Raw genomic sequence first — 24,369 nt, 5'->3', positions numbered from 1 at the left:
AACTTTGAAAATGCAAAGGTAAACATAGTCTTTGTTATTTAAAATTATAATTAAGCTCATCAATAACTAATATTAGTATAAAGCAAGAGAAATGAACATTTTTTTGCTCCAGAAACCCTGAAATTCCTGGAGGCAATGTAAAATGTTTAGACTAACTATTCAAACTTACTTTTTGTGTCTGACTAACACAAGTTGCTTCACTTTCAGAAGGCTCTAAAGAAGGAATGGCGTCACTGAGTCCCAAGGTCACAGCCAATAAGCACCAGTCTTTGCCCATGGCTTCGGGAGGGTCAAGCAGCAAACTTAACAGCCTCTGGGTGTGGATGGTCAGGTGAGAGATGGGCAAGTCCATTCCAAGAGTTACAGTTTCTAGAATCTCTTCAGAGCCCAGGCAGGCAATGTCGATAAAGTCTTCTTTGATGTTGCCGCTGAGGACCACAGAAGATCTGTTATCCATCTGCATGCGCAGAAGTTCTGTGGGGGAGTAAGATCGTACAACCTTCCCATGCTGCTTCAGCTGCATCGGACTCAGGGTGTATCTCTCCACACACAGACCTGGACAGACATTCTCCACCACCTGCTCGATAATGTTCACAAAATCTTCCAGGAAGTAGTACAGATTGGCCCTCTCACCTTCTGGCCCCCTAACTTTAATCTCCAGATACTGTTCATTCTTATCCATATCAATAATACCCTCAAGCCTTGCACAGCAGTACTTAGAACCATGATGCCATTGGTACAAGTCTGCATCTTTTAATTCCTTGCCTTTGGCTTCATCATCACTGTTCTCTGCCTCATCTTCTTCTTCACCAGACAAAATACTGCGACGTAAACAAACCTGACAGACAAATGAAAAGTTTTACAATTTTTCTGAAATTCATTGACAATCTTATTAGATAAAAATTTACATCTTCATTATCCTAAGCTAAGCTTTTATACCTAATATTATTGTGCAGGGTCTGGGTTCTGATATTATAAATCTTTGTGATTATTGTCACCATCACAGTGACCACCCTGCTTGAAAGTTAAAGTTACAAGACGACTATGGTGGCCAAGTGGTAAAGAGCTTTGCTACTGAACTGAGGAGTCTCAAGTTCAAATCACTGTTAAAACTGGGATTTTGAATTTTAGGACATCATGAGTCCACCCAACTCTAAAGGGGTGCCTGACATACGATGAGGAAGTAAAAAGAGAAACAGATGAGATTTACATCAAATTCAAGACATTTGCCTTTAAAATTTTTTTTTTTTTTACAATAACCTATACAAAAGTCGTCAAAAGATTCTCCAGTAAAAAATAAAAACCTTAGAAATAAATCTGTATTTTTATAAATGTATCTTCTTTAAAAGAAAAAAAAGCAACTTTCTCTCAAATTATGCATAACATCAGTTAAAAAGCATTACCTGAATCCTGGGAAATAAATATTTCAACTGAGCACCTGACTGGAAACTGGTATGCAGACGGACACCTCCATAGACTTGGTTGGGGAATCTTTCATCGTCTTTCACCCACAGACCATCCAAGGCCTCCACAAAGTTCAGACACGGGAACTCGTACTCCACTTCTTCGTCTACTTCACAAGCTGAGCATAGCTCCAAAGCTTCAAGCACCTGGTCAAAATATCAATCTTACAATATGCTACCAACAGAAATGCTAACAGAATACTAAGATGGTGAAAGTTACATGAAATATATCTTCAAGCCAAGGCTCAAGACTTTAATACTTTTTTAATCTTTAAATGTCATTTTCTGACCTGGATCAAGCTAAGGGCATCTGTGTTAGGATACATTAACTGGAACTCATCCAGTGTGAAACATCCTGTGACCCGGGCCTGTGAAATTCTCTCATGAGATAAAAGATTGCCCAGGACCTCAGAGCCAAGCCACTGTGGATTGAGAACCACTAGGTCAGTCTGGCTATGCAGGTAAACAATCTGTAACCAACGGAAAGAATAATGTTAATATATTTTTACTTGCACACAACACAAACAAAACTAATTACATGATGAAACCTTTTTAACCATGGTCCAATTTTTTGGTTTATTTTCTAATTCACAAAGTAAAAGGACTGAACATCCAAACATATGTTATAAAGTTGATAACTTTAGCATCAAATTCTGACAAGTATGCATACAAAAGCCTGTGTTTTTATGATGCAAAGATAAGTTTCTTCAAAATTTAAAATAAATAAATATAAAAAATGTAATTTATTTCATTTCTAGATCAAACTGAGTTCAGGTTCTATGTTTCAGAAATTCAGAAAAACAAAAAATGTTGACAGAGACATGAGAAACTTGGATTGCACCAACCTCTCCCATCAGCTGTAGCTGCCTGTCCAGTAACTTGATATCCTCCTCACTAGCCAGGGGATTCACTGACCCCCTGATGTGTTCTGTAAACTGCAACCAACTGAGGACAGGGTAGGAATGGAAGGCTTTTCTCCATTCTGGTAATTGGGCAACCACTGCTGACAGAAGTCCATTAGAACATGGCAGTTTCTGAGGACACAAATATGTCATTGTTTTCAAAATATTAAATTAGATAGTATCCCACAAGCTTCCTGGACATTTAGAAACTATTAAAATCTTTTACACAAGCTTGGTCAGAACAACTATAATTCATGTACACCAGAGCTGAGTACAGTGGGATGTGCTTTTGATGCTGCCAGTGTTGACACTGGTACATACAACGTTTAATATTTGAACTTTTTAAACAAAAAAAAATACAGGTTGAATTATTTTTTTAAAAAGTTTCACTTAAAAAAATAAAACAAAGTTTTAAGTATTTACTAAAAAAAAATAGCATGATTTCTAAGTGAGAACTTCATGAGAGGACAGGGTCCCCCTTCCAAAAAAAATTTCAGATTCTGTGGGAAACACTAAAGTAATCCACTTTGTATGTGATATTTCATTACAGCTTTGGTCAGATCCAAAACAGTGACCTGAACTAACCAATGTCTCCTCAACTTTTATATGAAGTTTATAAGAAAGATTGCTGCATTCAAAATGAAGAAAAAAATACAATAATACTTCTACTCATAAGAGGAGAAAGTTCATTTTAGAAACTTACCAACAAAGAAACATAACAGTTTTACTGAGGACATTGAGAGTTCCTTTATTACTTAAAAATGATTTTCTTTAAAATCTGTTAATGTTATTTGTATTTAAGAATTTAGACATTTACATTTTTTTACATCCTACACATAAAACAATAGACATAAAACAATAGACATAAGTAGAGCAGAAACACACATGTAAACTATAAACTTGTTCCAATCTTTAGCAAGACATTACTTCTACAATATTTAGCACCCAAATGACAGTGCCATATTGTTTTGCTAATATTGTTTGTTAATCTGTCATTATAATTAAATATTAATATTTATACATCTGACCCAATTTTTCCAGGAAAAAAAAATTGTCGCTTAAGTATTACAATTCCAAAACATATTCATAGGGCTCTGCTCTTAACTTTTTAAGTAAAATTACACCACTATACCCATCTTTGTTTCGTCTCTCCTTATAATAACTTAAAATTTTTAAAAGAGTTGTATCTCTTCAAAGATGTCTCTTTATCATATCAACAATGGTTATGTTGATGGAACAGATCAGCCTGCCCAGATAATTCTCTTGGCTATTTTAAGGAGGTTCTTTGTAAGAAATACTGGTCAAGTTGAGGAAATGGAGTGGTGAACATGTTCAAGTAAGTGATGTCTGTACAGTAAAGAGTAGAGAGCATAGGTAGAAGCCTTGGTCACTGCACTGCTTGAAGTCAAAGAGCTAAAGTAAGGCAATGTCATAATGGTAACATGTTAGAGGAGGTGTGGTAGCTGAGCGGTTAAGTGCATAGCTTCCAAACCGGGATCCAGGTTCGAAACCTGGTGAAGATTGGGATTTTAATTTCGGGATCTTTGGGCGCCTCTGAGTTCACCCAGCTCTAATGGGTACCTGACATTAGTTGGGGAAAGTAAAGGTCGTTGGTCATTGTGCTGGCCACATGATCCCTCGTTAAATGTGGGCCATAGAAACAGATGACCTTTACATCTATAGATCGCAAGGTCTGAAAGGGGAACTTTACTTTTACTTAACATGTTAGGAATGTCTACAAAATTAAGTAGGTCTGTAAAGTTACCTGTGAAATTTCTTCCTTGGTCTTGATCAGCTGCTGCTTAAAGGACCTCATGTCATTAGAAGATGGAGATGTTGCGTCCAAGATGAAGATCTGTGGGCAGATGTCAAGGTCATACTGAAACATGGTGGTGACCTTGTCCAGGATGTACTTGGCCTCATCGTTCACCAAATTGCCCTGAGAGTTTTTGTGACAAGGGCTGATAGATTTGTCTGAGTGGGTGGCTACAAGAATGACCTGAGCTGTGTTCTGCAACTTCCCACAATGGTCTGAAAGATTCAAGTTGCAAGTTATCAAATTATACAGGCACAACAAACAAATAATTAAAAAAATGTATAACTGCTGATGCTGTCTTTTCATCTGGGAAATATGCAAGTTCTCAGATCATTATGACCTCATAAAGGGCAATAAAGTTATACAAGTTGAAAGTTTGAGGGAGAATGTAAGAACAAAAGAAAAAAAAATAATATAACATTATTTCACAACTGATCAAAGGCATTTTTTTTAATCGCATGATCAAATGAGTTAATTAACTAGACCAAAGTTGTTTTTTTAAATTGCATGATCAAATGAGTTATTTAACTAGACCAAAGTTGTTTTTTTAATCGCATGATCAAATGAGTTATTTAACTACACCAAAGTTGTTTTTTTAAATCGCATGATCAAATGAGTTATTTAACTAGACCAAAGTTGTTTTTTTAATCGCATGATCAAATGAGTTATTTAACTAGCACATAGGTTTTTATTTAATCACATTATAAAATTAGTTATTCAACCTAGACTAAAGTTGTTTTTTTAAATCGCATGATCAAATGAGTTATTTAACTAGACCAAAATTGTTGTTTAAAATCGCATGATCAAATGAGTTATTTAACTAGACCAAAGGTTGTTGTTTTTTTAATTGCATTATCAAGAAGAAAAAGAAGATTGTTCAGAGTTGTGATCCTTGATATTGACGAGTAGATGCCAGCTAATTAAACTTAAAACCTTCTTACATATCCACAACCAAGGCATCCCTAAAGCCAAACATACTTCATCCATTTCACTAGCAATTAATGTTTGTGTTAAATCAAAGAGACATAAAGAAAAGGGAAATGTTTTTCATGAATTGATTAATCCTTGCCTGTGCCATTCAGTTCATTCAATTTGTTTTTTAAATGTCAACCTAGAAAAAAGTCAGTGTGTCCTACATCTTCAGGAATAAAATGACAGAAATACAAGAAAATTTTTATGAAACAAATATGCCTCTAGCCCTTAACTGAAACCGTGGCAGAATGCCTATGGACCATGCACTGTAGTTTCCCTCTCTCTCTTTACAATGGTGCTGCAGAGGTTTATGTATTAAATAGAACAAGCTCAAAAAGTGGAATTCACTTTTTAGTTACATTTATTAATACCTTTTACATTCCAAACTTAAGACTTAATTTATAAAAAGGAAAAATCTTACCAATGGGCATTTTGGGGTGAATTCTGGCTTTGAGAAAGTTGAGCCAGAAAATAACTTGTGCCATTTGCTCATCTAGAGAATCTTCCAAGTTGAAAAGGACAATGTGGATGCAGTTGACATCTCCCAGGAAGTAATCATACAACATGTAGTAGGGTTCATAGCCAGAGAACTCCCAGACACTAAACTCTTTATTGCCTAAATATCAAAAGTGACATATTGAATCCCATTGGTTTAGTGCTGTGCACTATTCTGAGAAACAGTACATATATTTGCATAGCTCTTAGATGTTTGCCTATATAATGTGCACTGCGCTGAAAAAGTTACACTTTTTAAAAATGATTTAATCTATTTACCTGCAATATTGATGACCTGAATATCCACACCCTTTGTATATGTAGGATTGCCAACTATATAGTTGAGTGGAGTTGGTAGGCTGAACTGACGAGAGAGTTTATTGCGATCTAAGATAAAACAAAAAATTAATTTCTGTACTGTGCAGCTTGAAAAATAAAATACAAAAATACTTATTATCATAAATAATATAGTTTTGTCAATATATGATTGGAAAATCAATCAGATTCCTTTGATTTAAAAAATATTAATAAAAAAAAAACATTTTTTTCGGAATTACATATAAAAAAATTACTACAAAAATGAATCATTAAAAATGATTACTTTGAATCACAAATTTATTTTATGAGACATGATTAATCAGAAATTTATTTTATAAGTCAAGAATCATGATTTATTTAATGTTTAAGATAAAGATGAAAATTGTGTTGACTAATTGGAAATAACAGCAATTAAAAATTTTCTGCTGAATTTCTAGCAACAAAACTATTAGTTCTAAAGTATAAATATTTTGCTGGGATTACTTACTTCTTTGTTTGACTGAGTTTGTGTGACCAGCAGGCTGAAGACGTCGTCTGAAGAAACTGCTCAAATATGTGCACTTCAGAGACTCCACCAGTACAGACTTCCCCACCCCTGTAGACCCCAACAGCTTCAACTTGACCCGGCTAATAGGCTGTGGGTTAGGTTTCAGCTGGGTTATGAAAGACATTCTTCTCTCCTAGAAAACACATAGAGAAATAGCTACAGTGGTTACTACAGTTACTTGGGCATAGTATCTTTTCATAGCTATTTCTTATATACTTTGTTTATAAATTAATCATAACTTTTTTTTAAAAATGCATCGCAATAAATATTAAATCAGGTGCCATTTTGCTTTCACTAGCACAGAGAGAGTCACTGGTAGTGAATAATCCCTGGAAGTGACAGATGGAGATCTTTCTCAAAGGTTTCGGGACACACATTTGAGACTTATAAGGGCCCTAAGATAGGCACAGATGACGAAAACAAAACTTAAAACCCTCCACCAACAATGGCATTGTCTGTATGAAAAGTGACAAAATATACAGAATCAAAGACAATGCCTACAATCCAATTCAAAGATTTAGCATGTTTCTTTCTGTTCATTAGGGATTAAAGTTACTCCTAAGTTTTCTTCTCTTCTTCAAGCAAGCTATTCCATGAAGAATTTGTATGCACATATCCTGGCACATACCTTTACAAGGAGAAATGTGCTATCTTACAAATAATTGAAATAAAAAAAATGAATAAAATTTATAATAATAAAAAAAAGTGCTACACATGAATGAAAGTTTGAAAAACCTAACAAAATGTCAAAGTACATTTTAATGTATTGATAAATTAGCTGTCATGTAATGCACATTTAAAACCCAATTAAACCAAGTTTTCTTGAAATATGTCTAGTGCACTTCACATAGAGACAATACCTCAAAGATTTCTAAAAACAAAGTTACATCTAGATGTTGAAGTAAAATATACAAACCCCTTTAACTAAAGACATCAGGTCGGAAATATTTGTAAATCCCTGTGCCAGAGCTAATATCTCCCCAGTCAGTCCCTCCTGGCAGAGAAACAAAGAAAAATAAACAACTTTTATTTAGAGAAAGAAGTTTAACAGTTAAGATTAAAGTTTCTCTAAGTATGCACAAGAAGGTTATCAGCTCACTACATGGATCGGAAATGTTCTCACCTTGTTCAATTTATCAGGGTCAGCTCCTACCAACAGCAAACATCTGACAATCTCAATGTGTCCATATTTACAAGCCAAATGTAGAGCTGTCCAGCTGTCCTTCAATTCAAAAGAAATAAAAAAAAAAAAGAAAATTGAAATAAAATTCTGAGTCTAGGAAACAGAAAGATGGGTGGTCTAAGGACTAGAAGTATTTACATGCTTGTTTCATTTCAATTAGAACTTGTATGACATAAAGCTCATATAATTGCCATTATTGTTCTAATATGTACAGAATAAACATTTATAGATTTTTTAATGTTAGACTTAGAAATAAAAAACCCCATCTTCAAATTCCAATGTGTTGGACAAAAAGAAGCAATGAAGTGCAACAGAAACAAACTGTAAATAACTTACTGCAGTCTCAATGTTGACATCAATGCCGAGGGAGCACATAGTCTGTACTACACTTAGTAGACCTTCTCGGGCTGCACAATGGAAAGCTGTCTCACCAGTTTCCTACTCAACAAACATGCACGTACAAAATTATGTTTAAAAAAAAAACACAAAAAAAAAAACTGACTAATCTCAAGCAAGAAATATGATATTTTGGGGTTTTGGCACATCAGCACAATTTTAAGCAACTTATAGAGAAATTATTTTTCTCTTAATCACTAATGACACTGATGAATGTTAGATTTTAAAAAATGTAAGACATTTGTTACACTACCATATCCTCCCCCTCCCCCCTGAAAGAATCGTGGTTTAGCGAATGTATATATTTACTTTTGATCTAGACTTGCATAATTGCATGATGCATAGAGTCCATTCAAGATAAATATTTTCTTGTTCTCTTGCCTAATTTAAATTATTTTCCTTTCATACTTTGAAAAATGATATTATTTCCCAGTGTGGCCAATGAGCTAGTACTTCTTTTCCCAATGATCTACAGCAACTGTTACATTTCTAGGAAAATCGTTAGAACTTTATTTCAAGATCCATGCACTGGTTTTTGATCCCATCCATCTAGAAGGTTCCAGGTTCCATGAAGTTATGAGTTCAATAAAAAAGTAAAGTAAAGTTTCCCTTTCAGACCATGTGATCTATGGGGCAGATGATGTTAAGGTCATCTATTTCTTTGGTCAATGGTTAACGAGCAGGGTGTCATGTGGCCAGCACAATGACCAACCGCCTTTACTTTCCCCAACTAAAGTCAGGTACCCATTAGAGTTGGGTGGATTCAGGGACGCCCAAAAAATTCTGAAATTCAAAATCACAGCCTTCACCGAGATTCGACCCAGGACCTCAGATTCTGAAGCCAAGCGCTTAACCACTCAGCCACCGCGCCCCCTATGAGTTCAATAGCTGTATTGTAAAAAATTGGATTTGAAAATAAAAAATCAAGTCATTTTGTTGAATGGCTTATCAATGAATATTTAATATTTGCCCTTATAAATATCTAGCTGATATTCATAATATACCAAGCTAATCAAAAAATATACTGATTAAAAAATATCTAAAGAACATTTTTTTTCAACTATAGTGCATTTTTTGATTTAATGATTTTTGTCATGTGCTGACAAAAAAAAAGGTAAATTCCTGATCTTGTTATTTCAAAGACTTTTAACTTTTTCTCAGACAACTTGTAAATTAATGCTCCTATTTAACTCAGACTCCTCACCTTGTCCAGTATGTCCAGTTTACATCCAGCATTCAGTATGAGTAGCGCTATTGCCATGTTGTGTCTCTGGCAGGCCAAGTGAAGTGCTGTGCTGCCTCTCTGCAAACAAATAGCAAGGTTTATTTTATCAACATAAATTAAAAAAACAACTAAAATGTGGCGGTATCATGTAATATAAGCTGTTCTTTTTCATTCTACTTTTTAATAATATCCAATGACTGTTTACATTTTTTAATGATAGACTTCTATCTAAACTTTCCTGATTAAAATTTTAATAAATATTAAATATTGAGTTATGCCTAAAAACAGTTTATTCAGATGTTCATAGGAAACAAAAATATCAATCTATTCCTGGCAAGTCTAAGCCATATCTTCTGCAACAACAACAACAAAAAACAACTCAATTTTCAGGCGACTTTTCCCCCAAGTTAACTAGTTAAGAAAGGAAAAAAAAAAGAGCTAATATTAAAATGTTTCGGCACAGTGGAAAATTATTGTTTCAAACTCATTACACAAAGTATTTGCAGATGGGCACATTATAGTGGACTCTAATACTAACCCAATATTTAAACTATAAGGATAAGAAAAAAAGGTCAGTTTTAGGTGAGTTTTTTAATGCACAAATTAAAAAAAAATCTTTTCATTATAAATCTAGTGACTTGGAGTAAGATTTTGAGTTGGAGTTTTTGGCACATCGGCACAATTTAGGACATGTCATGCTGGAGTAAGAGAAAAAAGCTGATAATCTGTGAATCGAAAACAGAATGAACAGACTAACTATACATCATTGAACACAATTGTTCAGTGAACCTATTGTTGTGAATAATTTGTCGTTGAATCAACTGTTAGTAAACCATGGAACATTTATATGAGATAATATGTGAATTACGATAACAACATTGGCTCAAGTTGCATTGGTTGGGTGTGATCTGCAGAGACTAGGAGAGCAGTATGCAATGTGATTCATGATGACTCCCAATAAGACAATAAGTTATTGTTATAGATATCACCAGTGCTTTTTTTTTTGTGATGGTACGCACAGGTATGCCGTACCGGCACCTTTTTCAATGTAGGGAAAGAATTATTACTTTTCGTGTATTTTAACGTTTGATATTAATTTATTAGTAGTTAAAAGTTAGGCAATCCATCACTGAGTACCAGCACCTATATCTTTACAAAAAAAAGCATTAGTAAACTGAATTAGCTTTCCCTTCTATCTAGCAGCTTTAGTAAATTGGTAACAATGTATTGAGTATTATTTATATAGAGAGATGTTTCATTTCTGCTGACAGCAAACAGCTATAGTCAGCATAGACCCTGGCACCTGGGAGACAAAGGCACACGACAGTGCATCATGGCGTCACGCTGTGAAAACTGGCGCACAGGTTGCTGACGAAAAAGGAACAACGCTGGCAGAAGAAAAACGCCAGAGAAGAAAAGCAAGACAAACGACACTAGCTCCAGCTGGAGTAACCTGCCCAGTGTGCGCCCGAACATTCCGGGCTCACATAGGTCTCACCAGCCACATGAGGAGGCATAAAACCCCAGTGCAAAGCCCTCAGCCCCCTGGATAACAAAGTGGTCATCATCGAACCACGATGGACGAACTATATATATATAGTCAGTAAATATCTATAGATGGCTGCTAATGTGAGTAGCAGTGGTCAGAGGCAGGTGACAGTAATTAGATATAGATGGTTGCTGGTGGGATTAGCTGTGGTCAGAGGCAGGTAAGATCAATTAGTTATAGATGGTGACTGAAGTTCAGTAGCAGAGTAGATAACAGTTGAGAACTTGCACTGACTGCGATGTTATCCTCGGAGAGTGAATAAACCCCAACTTGTCACTAAATACTGTTGCAATGTGAAATTATTATTAGTTTTTTTAAGCTATCATAATTAATAATTTTAAAAATGATTCAACATAATTATTTTTTTGAACTGTATGCTGCAGTTGATTATTCATTACTGTATTATCTTGTTCAAGCAGTGGAAGCTTAGTTATTATACCATATCATTTTATGTTGTTTTTTGTTGTGTATAGAGAGTTAGTGATAAAAGTAATGGAATGCACAGAGATTAAATCATGCCTTAGACAAGAAGTTAATAATATCTGCAAGGGCTGGCCTAGAGAGTTTATAATATTCTGCAAGGTACAGATGTTTAAACAATATTTACAGAAGAGTGATACATCATTTCCAAACAGCTAAACATCTGTTCAACATTTTGGTTAAGCTCAACAATTTGGTTAAGAAGTAAATATTGATATTAGAAGGCCAATTTAGTCTATTAATGTTTTATTTATTTATTTTTTTTCCTTTATTTTTAAATTAAGATCCAAATCTACATTATAGTAAGGAAAAAAAACAAACTATATGTGTGTAGTAATTTTGGGAAAATACCATTAACTTCAAAAGTATGATGAACCATAACAATAGATCTTCACTGTTCAAAACCAGAGTTTTAACATCTGTGAACTGGGCAATCAGAGGACAACAGTGTTCAGACTTACCTTGTCTGTGTGGTTGAGTGGAGCACCATACTCCAACAATACTCTAACACAGTCCACATTCCCACGGACTGCTGCACAGTGAAGAGCTGTCTCCTTCTCCTGTCAAAAAAGAATGGACTCGTGGGGTCAATCATACACAACGAATACATCAACTAGTTATGGGAACAGAGAGGCTAATAAGGGAAGTGTGAGCACAGTGAGTCGTGTGTGTTGAAAGACAAATGCAAAGTAAACCAAAGCAAACAAATTGTGTTACAATCATGTTAATGGTTAATGGCTATGATGCAAAACACAGAAACCTAATAATTAATACAAATAAATAACACTTAACTAATGGGAAACTAACACCACACATTCTAAATATTGTAAATAGCTCATTAAGAGTTTGTTTTTTTTTCTTTGAAATTCTATTTCTATTTATTGTGGTTTATACATCAGTCTAATAAAACCATGTGTTGACAACTTAAATGTAAGATTTGAAAGAACAAATGTGTTAACTACTAAGCAGAACCTATAATATGCAAATATAATTAAAAACAAGAAATGACCTTCATAACAAAATATGTTAAAACCAGTCATTGAGATTTCAATAAAAACAAATTTCACATAGGAAACAAAATCTTTGAATGACTAAACAATGTTTTTTTTCTCCTTAGGTTGTAAAAGTTTGTAAGTCATTTACCAATTAAGCCTCTTGAGCTCATGACTTACACATTAATACTTCATGAGTTTCTGATAGTTTCCATACTGACTTTTATATGGTAGAGAAAACAGAAATAAAAACAAGTTGTTGATTTTTTGGTCACAATTTTGTTTACCAGCCACTCTATGAGTCATTTTGTTCAATGTTGTATCATTTAGTGGATGTGGTGTTTCTGTTCCTTCATTATATGAATGATGTTGAATTCACTAAAAAAGACATGTCCTCAGTCTAAAGACTAAACAACAACCACAACAAAAAAAAAGAAAAACAGAAAAAAAACAATAAACTTGAAGTAGTCAATACAATAAAAGAATAAAAAAAAAAAAATAACAAAACACCAAGACTTTTGTTTGGTCTATGCTATTTTCAATAGTTATCTTTCAGTTTGGTCTGTGAACTAAATTAAAATTATCTTTCTGTTTGGTCTGTGCTATGAACTCAATTATCTTTCTGTTTGGTCTGTGCTATGAACTAAATTATCTTTCTGTTTGGTCTGTGCTATGAACCAAATTATCTTTCTGTTTGGTCTGTGCTATGAACTAAATTATCTTTCTGTTTGGTCTGCACTATGAACTAATTATCTTTCTGTTTGGTCTGTGCTATGAGCTCATTTATCTTTGTTTTGTCTTGTCTCTAAGTTTTTGACATTCAAACCTCCTGCAGAATGGCAGGGAATACAGACAGAGACGACAGGTTCAAACTCTCAACAGTCAAAACAACAGTCTGACCTGGCAGCCAGATTTACTGGCATAACCTATTGACCCTTCACCTAAATGCTGAAAGACTTAATGCCAAGAAGATCTAAAGATCTTTGCACTTGAGTTATCCTAAATGTTCAATTCAAGGCTGTACACTCTGCAAGGTTAGGCTGTAAATCAGCTCAAACTTTCTCTCATTCATTCTACTCTTCATGATGAGTACCTTGTTCTGTAGTGTGAGCAGGGCTCCAGACTCACACAGTATATGCACTATCTGTACGTAGCCATGCCAGGCAGCACAGTGCAGAGGTGTCTCACCAAGCTGGGCGACAAACATAAAAACACAAAATCATAATAAAAAAAAAAAAATAAAAATAAAAACATGCAAAGCAAAATTAAAATGTTAAAAACAAAATATCTAGAGGATGGGAGTGGAAGCATGGGAGGAGTTATCTCCTATGTGCTAACAGTTGAACGATATAAGATAGAGGGATGTACTATAAGCTGGTGTATACAAACACAAACAAACAAACCATTATTGGTGTACTTCAAGCTGAATATTAATCATGTTTTAGAACAAGAAGAATGGACATTAACTATGCAGTAGCAAGAAAACATCCATAGTGGCAGGAAGAAAGAAAAATGACATTTTAAAATCCTATTTACATAGGGAGGTATGAACAAAAACAAAGTTTTTTTTAATAATTGTATTTACTTTAATACATATTTATTATTACATTAATCATGATAACAGTTATGTTTGATATTTTGACTTTCAATTAGGACAGATGCTTTTCCATAATTAACGAGTGTTTCATTGTTAAATCACAGAATATGCAAAGGTAAGCTTACAAATGTAAAAACTTAAATCCAAGGGACTTCCTAGTTATACAATTTTGAAGGAAAAGTACATCATAAGCATGTTGAGTGGTTGAAGAATTCCCAATTCATAGATTTGAAAAGATTTTTCAGTTAGTCGTTAAAAGAAAAACAAAATGTTACTCAAGCTCGCTTCATGCAGACAAAAGTGATTGTATTACACAGAGTGGTTTTCTTCTGAAGTCTCCTAGGAATGACAAATTGCACCCATTGTCCCTTAAAGATAAACACATGGAATGAATTCTGAAGGATCAAGATTTTATTTCAACAGCCCCAAAGATGTCCAGAAACTCTAGATACAGCTATCAACATTGAAGGAGGAAGTTCATTTGGACTAAAACAGATGATTGGTGGCAAAAGAAGACAAATAAAGAAAAGATGATGTCTGAGTTTTTTTAGAGAACAGTATGTGAACAAGAGATGTGTACTAGTAATGTCTCACTTTGGACTAAAAGTAGGAACCAGAGATGTGTACTAGTAATGTCTCACTTTGGACTAAAAGTAGGAACAAGAAATGTGTACTAGTAATGTCTTACTTTGGACTAAAAGTAGGAACAAGAGATGTGTCCTAGTCATGTCTCACTTTGGACTAAAAGTAGAAACAAGAGATGTGTCCTAGTCATGTCTCACTTTGGTCTAAAAGTAGGAACAAGAGATGTGTCCTAGTCATGTCTCACTTTGGTCTAAAAATAGGAACAAGAGATTTGTCCTAGTCATGTCTCACTTTGGTCTAAAAGTAGGAACAAGAGATGTGTCCTAGTCATGTCTCACTTTGGACTAAAAGTAGGAACAAGAGATGTGTCCTAGTCATGTCTCACTTTGGTCTAAAAGTAGGAACAAGAGATGTGTCCTAGTCATGTCTCACTTTAGACTAAAAGTAGGAACAAGAGATGTGTCCTAGTCATGTCTCACTTTGGTCTAAAAGTAGGAACAAGAGATGTGTCCTAGTCATGTCTCACTTGGGACTAAAAGTAGGAACAAGAGATGTGTCCTAGTCATGTCTCACTTTGGTCTAAAAGTAGGAACAAGAGATGTGTCCTAGTCATGTCTCACTTTAGACTAAAAGTAGGAACAAGAGATGTGTCCTAGTCATGTCTCACTTTAGACTAAAAGTAGGAACAAGAGATGTGTCCTAGTCATGTCTCACTTTGGTCTAAAAGTAGGAACAAGAGATGTGTCCTAGTCATGTCTCACTTGGGACTAAAAGTAGGAACAAGAGATGTGTCCTAGTCATGTCTCACTTTGGTCTAAAAGTAGGAACAAGAGATGTGTCCTAGTCATGTCTCACTTTAGACTAAAAGTAGGAACAAGAGATGTGTCCTAGTCATGTCTCACTTTGGTCTAAAAGTAGGAACAAGAGACTTGTACTAGTCTTGTCTCTCTTTGGTCTAAAAGTAGGAACAAGAGATGTGTCCTAGTCATGTCTCACTTTGGTCTAAAAGTAGGAACAAGAGATGTGTCCTAGTCATGTCTCACTTTGGTCTAAAAGTAGGAACAAGAGATGTGTACTAGTCATGTCCCACTTTGGTCTAAAAGTAGGAACAAGAGATGTGTCCTAGTCATGTCTCACTTTGGTCTAAAAGTAGGAACAAGAGATGTGTCCTAGTCATACTTTGGTCTAAAAGTAGGAACAAGAGATGTGTCCTAGTCATGTCTCACTTTGGTCTAAAAGTAGGAACAAGAGATGTGTACTAGTCATGTCTCACTTTGGTCTAAAAGTAGGAACAAGAGATGTGTACTAGTCATGTCTCACTTTGGTCTAAAAGTAGGAACAAGAGATGTGTCCTAGTCATGTCTCACTTTGGTCTAAAAGTAGGAACAAGAGATGTGTACTAGTCATGTCTCACTTTGGTCTAAAAGTAGGAACAAGAGATGTGTCCTAGTCATGTCTCACTTTGGTCTAAAAGTAGGAACAAGAGATGTGTCCTAGTCATGTCTCACTTTGGTCTAAAAGTAGGAACAAGAGATGTGTCCTAGTCATGTCTCACTTTGGTCTAAAAGTAGGAACAAGAGATGTGTACTAGTCATGTCTCACTTTGGTCTACAGAGCCTGAAGAAAACATGGACAGAACATGTTAGTACAAACTTACATTGTCAAACAGATTGATATTGGCTTCAATGCTACACAAGTACTCCACGGTTGATGTATGTCCATACCTGGCCGCTACATGTAAGGCAGTCTCACCTGACTGAGGACATATGCTTTGGTCAGTTTCATTGGTAACTTTTAATAAAACAAACATTCTTGTTTAAAATAATTTAGTTGAATTTCCCTTTACAGCATCAAATAAAACCAGCCATTAATACTATAGTAACATACTTCACTAAGCGCTAAATTATTATAGTATAGAAAGCCTTTTAATTTGTTCTTGAACTTTTTTTTTGTCATTTGCACAGATGTTAACAGCAAAATACATAACATATTTATACATATATAAACTTTTCAATAAACAAATAATTGGAAACAATGTTTAATTCATTAAAAAGTCTAATGACTGTTTGGAATTAATAAAATGTTCTAAGGACTACTAAAATTGTCTAGTCCAGTCTACCTTGTTCTGAGTGCTAATAGGAACACCAGCTTCTACCAGGCACTTTATTATGTCAGTGTGACCCTGTCGAGCTGCCCAGTAGATGGCATTGTCTCCTTGCTGAGAAAAAAAATTGTTATTTAAAAATAGAATTTCACTCAACTATGATGCAATAAAACAAATATATATTAAACAGTTTTCAAAACTTTTCTTTTGGATTTGCGTTGACAAGAAGTGATATGCTAGAAAAAAAAAATGATGAAAGCTTTAACTCAAAGAATTGTGTTCTTAATTAGACTGGAATCATTCAGGCTGTTTAATAAGAGTTGAAGCAAAACATTTTAGACAAATATTAGGGCTATATGTTCATTTAATAATGTCTTTCAAAAGATTATGTTTATATGTTTGGTATTGTATTTGTGTTGAAATAATAGTTTCAAATGTCAAGTCAGGAATGTGTGTGACTTATCATTTTGTGTTTCTGTATCCTTTTCATTTTTTGTTCTTTTTTCTTTAACTAGCCCAGGCCTGCTGCCAGAAATATTTGGGACCCACTGATTTCCATCACATGCCAAAAACCTTCAAACATGTATTCAAGATGCATTTAAAAAATGTGAAAGGCCCACTCCCACACCCTTTCTGTTGAGGTTACAGTGTCATGCTTGCTGAGTGGTCCTGATTAGCCCAAAAGTTGTTGTTTTTTTGTATGCACATTGTTCAACTGATTAAAATTATTTTGCAAAGTAGTTTTTAAAATTTCTTTTTCTTGTAACAAAATATTGTGTACCACTTTTAACAACTATAGTAAAATGTCAAGGAGTTGTGAACAGTCAAATGTGTGTGTGTGGGGGGGCAGGAAGGTACCTGTGTTTGGGGCGGGGGGCACATGTGTTAGTGTGTGACAAGTTAATTAATTGAATAGTTTAGGGAGAAATCTCAAGATTGTGGCTATCCAAGGTGGTGCCGTAGAGAGTAGAATATTTCAAAAAGTAAATATAAACAAAGATTTGTTAAAATCAGTTCTTAATTTAGGAAGTTGATAACTATTTGGATCAGATTGGATTTGATTAGATCACATCCATTTGATTGGGAATGGATATTATCTAACCAGATCATAATAGCACACCTATTGCTATTAGCATAACTGCCTACCTAATCAAATCTTCAATTTCTTTTTGAACCCATTAAGAAAGTGTGAGCTGATAGGAGGAATAGAGAAAAAAAGAATCTGTAGCTGTTCTGTATTCCACTTACACATTCAACCTACCTTATCTCTAATTGAGATATCTACACCTTTAGACAATAGAAACTTCAGGACATCTACATGACCTCCACTGGCTGCCATATGGACTGCAGTTTCTCCATGCTACAAATAGAAGAAAAACACATTTCAAGTGTCAGAAGTACTAGATACCTATCTCATGTACTAGATACCTATCTCATGTACTAGATACCTATCTCATGTACTAGATACCCATCTCATGTACTAGATACCTATCTCATGTACTAGATACCCATCTCATGTACTAGATACCTATCTCATGTACTAGATACCCATCTCATGTACTAGATACCTATCTCATGTACTAGATACCTATCTCATGTACTAGATACCTATCTCATGTACTAGATACCTATCTCATGTACTAGATACCCATCTCATGTACAAGATACCTATCTCATGTACTAGATACCCATCTCTACATACAATGACATATAATTGTGCATAACATAATAGGATTGGGAAGTAGGAAAGAAAAGTAGATTGTGGATAGCCAAAAGAGATTCTCAGGTATGTAATTCAGTTGCAGCCCTAAATGCAGGTCCTAAACTACAAGAAAAAGTTGTAAGAATTCAATTTGAATTAAAAATAATCACTGTAGACAAGATGTTTTTGTAGTTAATGTCACGCTTGACTGCACATTCAGTTCCGTAAACTGGTTAGTAGTTCAGAAAGAGAAAAACAAATTGTTCTGTACGTCCAGCAAAGCTTAAAGCTGAGACATTGACCAGTTCTTAAGTAAACAAGTTATAGCAGTTTTATTAGAAAGGTCTTTGAACAAAACACTAAAAATGAGAGAAAAAGAGAAATATTGGGTCCATTGTTTGGTGTTGTTGATTAGTTCATAATGTCAGTCAATCTCCCTTATTCTCAGTTTATTAACTCAACCAATCATTGCTTTCTAAAGCTAGCCACATAGATGGCATGGGTAAGTTGGGTCTACTGCAGATAAGCCTGCTTCTTTTCTCAGCCTTTTGTTAGCTCTGAGTACTTTCTTGAAAGCATAATGTCACACTTAACATGTGAGTAAATTTGAGCTTTGGATCAATGCATTGTTACAGTAGTTCTCCCAATGGAAAATGTACAATGAATAAAAAAAAAACAAAAAAAGTGTCTCTCACCTTATTGGCTGTGTTAAAGTCAATGTTGGCAGCCATCTCTGAGAGCTCCTTCAACCCCTCCACATTGCCCTCTTCTGAAGCACAGAACAAAGCAGCCATGACAAAGTTCTCAGCTTTGTCCTGAAACAAAGAAAACAAAAAAAAACTATTAAGGAAAGAAGAAAACAAAAGTCATCAGATCAAACATTTAAAGTCTTGACAATGCTCTCAGGTTAAGAAACCATTAACTTCACATACAAAACCTAATCAAATACTCAGAAAGACACACAGATAAAGCTACATTCCTTGTTCCATATGCTAGGACAAATTTGTAAAAATGCTCTTTCTTTCCTAGTGCTATTACAGCATGGAATGGGTTCCCTGAGTCAGCCAGGAAAAACAATGACTTGGCAGAATTTTAAGTCATTGATTAACATGCATGACTAGAATGACCTAAAACATGCTTAGAACATAATCATCTTCTTTTTTGAACACATTGATGTACACATTCAACATTTTTGTTAACAAACAAATATTTTGCTTCTAAATAATGTCAAGGACACTCTATTAAAAGATGAACATGACTTTTGTGCTACAAGGGAAAGAGAGACATTAGACACGTGCACATAATTTTTTATAGTGCACATAATTTTTATAGTGCACATAATTTTTTATAGTGCACATAATTTTTATAGTGCACATAATTTTTTATAGTGCACATAATTTTTATAGTGCACATAAGTTATCGTATATACGTTTATTATTTCTAAAGCCTATCAACACTTTGTGTTCTGTAGTTATTCGCAGTTATGTTAAACTTTAACCTTAGCTTGAATAAAGGGAATATATATATTAAGAGTCTAAGGGTCTACCATAGCAAGTGCAGACATCGATCTGGCTCATTGCAATTACCCATTGATCTAAAGTGTAAGTAGAGTTCCCCTTTCAGATCTTGTGGGCAGATGATGTACAGGTCATCTGTTTCTGTGGCTTACGGTTACAGAGGGTGTCTGTACCAATGATGAACCGCCTTTACTTATCCCCAACTAATATCAGGTACCCATTAGAGCTGGGTGGACTCAGAGGCACCAGAAGTTCCCGAAATTAAAAATCCCAGTCTTCACCGGGATTCGAACCCCAGACCCCGGTTCAGAAGCAAAGCGCTTTACCGCTCGGCCACCTCGGATCTAAAGTGTAAGTACGATGTTAGTTGTATCACCAAAAGGTGACAATAGGCGAGGAGACCGCTTCAATAATAGGCAATGGTCAGGTGATGAGCAGAAGAATTTCGTGTATTAATCCTGAACAATAGCAAACAATAAAATACAATAGTGTAATTCCAACAGGTAAAGAGTTTATCTCAACACGTTTAGAGTGGGAATATTATTCAGAACTCACTGCGATTCATTTCCGGAGCAAGGCGCTACCAACGGTTGGCCTACATTAGAACCACTGTGTCGTCGTAACAACACACACACACACATCAAGAATAGCATGCCGAAAACGAAAAGAGAAAAAAAAGACTTTTTTTTTCTTGACCACAGGTCAAATACTGTTGACCCATCAATTTGCAGCCACCACGATTTGAAAACCAACAATTCCTTGAGCCTACAAACGTTCTCCCGCACACATCTTCCAGTGCCATCAGTGCATCAGCTTTTAGATACAACTTTCTAGAAGGAGCTTCTCAATACATGTATAGGTACCGGTAATAACAAAGGTGAGTTTATTGACACATCTCAATACATGTATAGGTACCGGTAATAACAAAGGTGAGTTTATTGACACATCTTCCAGTGCCATCAGTGCATCAGCCTTTAGATATAAGGAGCTTCTCAATACATGTATAGGTACCGGTAATAACAAAGGTGAAAGGTGAGTTTATTGACACATCTTCCAGTGCCATCAGCCTTTAGATACAACTTTCTAGAAGGAGCTTTTCAATACATGTATAGGTACCGGTAATAACAAAGGTGAGTTTATTGACACATCTTTACACAGTTTGAAGATCGTTCTTCACCTTCCAGATTGATGTTACAGTGGAGAAAAAAATGACATTTTTGGGTCTCAAACTTGTTCTTTTAACAAGCAAACACACACGCAAGCAAAATATCGTTATGGAAAGCAAGTAATCGATTCAAAAGTCGCATTACAAAACTGATGACTTTTAAACGTGTAACTTTGTTGTTTTTTTTCTGTTCACAAAACAGTATAACTGTAGCTGTTGGTAGATGTTTCGGTAGGTGGCAAAACAAACAAAAAGTCAATCGAGCGAAGACAATTTCTAAAGTCTTGGTAGTAAATAGGTTCTAAAGTCTTGGTAGTAAATAGGTTCTAAAGTCTTGGTAGTAAATAGGTTCTAAAGTCTTGGTAGTAAATAGGTTCTAAAGTTTTGCTAGTAAATAGGTTCTTAAGTCTTGGTAGTAAATAGGTTCTAAAGTCTTGGTACTAAAACAGTTTAAAAAGATGCAACAGTTAAAACGTAAAACTAGGAAATCGGTCAACGAGTCATTTACTTCTACATTTGAGCTGCACATTCATAGAAACACTCCCCTATATACACGCTTCAATCTAAAGAAGTAGAAAGAGATTTACTGTGGTGTGAATCTATTTTTGGAGTGATTGGCTTGAGAGAATATTTACCGAGCACAAGCAAAGAGATTTCAATAAATGTGTCAAGAACCTATAAGAAAGTGCAGACTAGCGTTTGTGTAGCACACCAATTGCTATTAGCACAACTGCCGACCTAATCAAACCATCGTCAACATTTAGACGGTTGTCTTACTAGAATATTTAAAAACACTGCCTGGCCGTGTGGTAGAGGTTCTGGACTGTTGTATCAATGGCCCGGGTTCGAACAAACCCGCCAACATATCCCCCCCCCCCCCCGTTGTCCCGTGGGCAGTTAGGGCTAGGCTATTATAATGTTCAATTCTGAAGGAACATCCGAAACATTTCAAACAAAACAGTTTAAGCACCTTTTTTAACATTATATTTGTAAATGTTTAGTAGATGCGTTTGATTTGCAACTCCGAGGGCCTAATTCTCTTAAGTCATAGAAATAACTAAAAAAAAAAAAAAACCTTCCCCCGTTCCAATCAGAGATAGCAATATCTCTTTGTTACAGTCACCACACAGACCGTTTTATGTCGGATTTTGTATTGGTAGATTTGGATTAAATTGGCGGCTGTACTCGGTGGATAGAATACTAATATACTGGTAGACACTAACATAACACACTGGACCGATATCACATAAGAGGCGTGTCACACTGTTCGATCAATTCTTGTGGAAGACGAGGTATTGCTATTATCAACCTATAATGAGTATCTAATGTCTACAACCTAGTATTTACAATACACATTAATAGGCTTTCAAGATGTTTGGTTACATATTGAACACCTGAGGTTGACATCTGTGTTGAGCCATTCTTTGTAATGATTGTGTTCTATAGTCAGGTGTTTGTCTAGTAGGTCCTATAGGTAAAACTAAATCGAGCCAGTACGTGTGTGTTATCAAGCTTCTAGAAAACCCAATTGGACTAGGTCACTGTGCAGCGTGTCTGGCTCAGAATGTGTCATCTGACTTGGCAGTTTCCGTGTGCACTGTGTCAAGGTGTACTGTGTCAAGGTGTACCCGTGTACAGGAGTGTGTATGTCGAAACAAAACGCTTGATCTGTGTGCTTGATATTGTTTTAATACAGAAATAGTGCACATATTAATCGGATTATAAAATTTGTGCTCTTGCTGAGTTCGAGTAACATGTACAGATTTGTTTTTTTGTTTCAATAAGTATTGACTTTCAAATAAATAAGTTTGTTTAGTACCCAGTATTATCCCGATCGGTGATGCTCAAAATTAAAGTTTAAAAATCTAATACGAAATGCAGGAAATAGATTGCCTAGAACAAATCTTAGAACAATGATATGAGCAGATCAATTATTAGAGGAGGGGAACTGCACGAGAAACATTCAAGCTTAGTTCAAACTACACAACGCTCTCGACTTCAGTACAAATAAGTACATGGAGTTACATGGAACATAAGTAATGGTTTGTATCAAAAGAATACTGCGATCAACGTAAAATATAAAAAGATCTTATACGACTGACAAAGTAAATCTGGGATCTGGCTGCAAATCTCGATTCACATTGACAGTAATCTTGACTGTCTAATTGCTGTCATCCCTATGTCCAGTGTTGTCCACGTTTAGGTAGCTGTTGAAGGTCCGTGATTGACACGGGAGGGATTTGGAAAGTACGAACGTGGACAGAGGTAGGCAGACGATGACACAGCTTCCAACCCAGCTGGCCCAGGGGGGAAATAAATCGTCTCTGGGTGATGGCAGTCACGTAACTCTGTGGTGGGTCAATCCCCAACGGGTCAGATACAAGTTGCTGGGGATCGAAGGCCAGGTTGGGTGTTGATATGTAAAGTAAACTGAAGGGAGTGGCTAGGACTGCGCAGAATTTGATGGTTTGTTAGGACAATGGTGTGGTAAAATTGGAATCCGCCCGAATAATAATCAATAACTGTGTATAATCAAACAACAACCTTCCACACATATATTTAAGCTTATAAATGAAAAGCCAAAGTACTAGTCCAAGGTTTAGAAGATTTATCCAACTAAAAGTCTAGACTGAATTGTTTACCGTGCATGAGAGAATCAACCAAGTTTCACAACACACACACACAAAGTCCGTCCAATCGAATATGCCTGCAGTCAGTTTGTGCTGTTTATGGTCTAGGAACATAATAGTAAAGTGCAAACTTATTGTTGCCTATACAAATAGAGCAAGATCTGCATTGCTTTTATTTGATGTCAGACTTCGTAAAAGGCAGCTCGAACTGGCAACTGAGTATTTTAGGCCTGAGCCAAAGAAGATTAACGTCATTCTGAATGATTCTGATTTTGACATATAGGCCTATACATATTTATTTATGATTTTGTTGAAGGAAAAAAAAATGCTGTCTTCCATTTAAATCAAGGAGAAAGCATTTGGATGAAATTTCAGACCTACAATTCACAAGACCAGCACCAACATAAGACAAATCACATGAACAGCACCAACATAAGTCACATGACAAGTCCAGTCATGAAATAACTGATTTCAATGTAGATAATTCATTTACATCACAAAAACGAATCTTGACGGCAGTTTGAGGTGAAATAATTCCATCGTCTGCACAATCTGCTCAAACTTAAGTCCAGATAAATGAACGCCGGGAAAGTTCATCAAAAAGTGTAAAACATGAAGGAAATATTACGTGCATAAATTACGTTAGATAATTGTTATTTTAAACCAGTAACAACAGTAGCTCTAATAGAATCACATCTAGACTGTAATGAATACGTTTATCTATTCATTGC

General features: G+C 35.3%; 1 protein-coding gene across 11 annotated transcripts in view; it reads right to left on the bottom strand.

Moving 5' to 3' along the window:
* LOC106057200 (death-associated protein kinase 1-like) overlaps positions 1–24,369 on the bottom strand; it is a 117,558-nt gene that overhangs the window by 3,780 nt on the left and 89,409 nt on the right. For 10 of the 11 annotated variants that reach the window (XM_056013983.1, XM_056013991.1, XM_056013998.1 and 7 more), the window contains 18 exons: positions 19,022–19,141; positions 17,886–17,984; positions 16,640–16,738; positions 16,178–16,276; positions 13,432–13,530; positions 11,808–11,906; positions 9,297–9,395; positions 8,033–8,134; positions 7,637–7,735; positions 7,430–7,507; positions 6,454–6,646; positions 5,928–6,035; positions 5,575–5,769; positions 4,131–4,396; positions 2,309–2,497; positions 1,754–1,933; positions 1,404–1,610; positions 170–838 (listed from right to left, as the gene is read on the bottom strand). In XM_056013983.1, coding sequence (XP_055869958.1) covers positions 170–838; positions 1,404–1,610; positions 1,754–1,933; positions 2,309–2,497; positions 4,131–4,396; positions 5,575–5,769; positions 5,928–6,035; positions 6,454–6,646; positions 7,430–7,507; positions 7,637–7,735; positions 8,033–8,134; positions 9,297–9,395; positions 11,808–11,906; positions 13,432–13,530; positions 16,178–16,276; positions 16,640–16,738; positions 17,886–17,984; positions 19,022–19,141 — 3,000 coding nt within the window. The remainder of the gene's footprint in view (positions 1–169; positions 839–1,403; positions 1,611–1,753; positions 1,934–2,308; positions 2,498–4,130; positions 4,397–5,574; positions 5,770–5,927; positions 6,036–6,453; positions 6,647–7,429; positions 7,508–7,636; positions 7,736–8,032; positions 8,135–9,296; positions 9,396–11,807; positions 11,907–13,431; positions 13,531–16,177; positions 16,277–16,639; positions 16,739–17,885; positions 17,985–19,021; positions 19,142–24,369) is intronic. The other variant, XM_056014005.1, reaches the window with a different exon arrangement.

Source organism: Biomphalaria glabrata, chromosome 1, assembly GCF_947242115.1.
Source record: "Biomphalaria glabrata chromosome 1, xgBioGlab47.1, whole genome shotgun sequence".
NCBI lineage: Eukaryota > Metazoa > Mollusca > Gastropoda > Planorbidae > Biomphalaria > Biomphalaria glabrata.
Note: the sequence above shows the minus strand (reverse complement) of the source record. Positions and strands in the feature narration are given on the sequence as shown.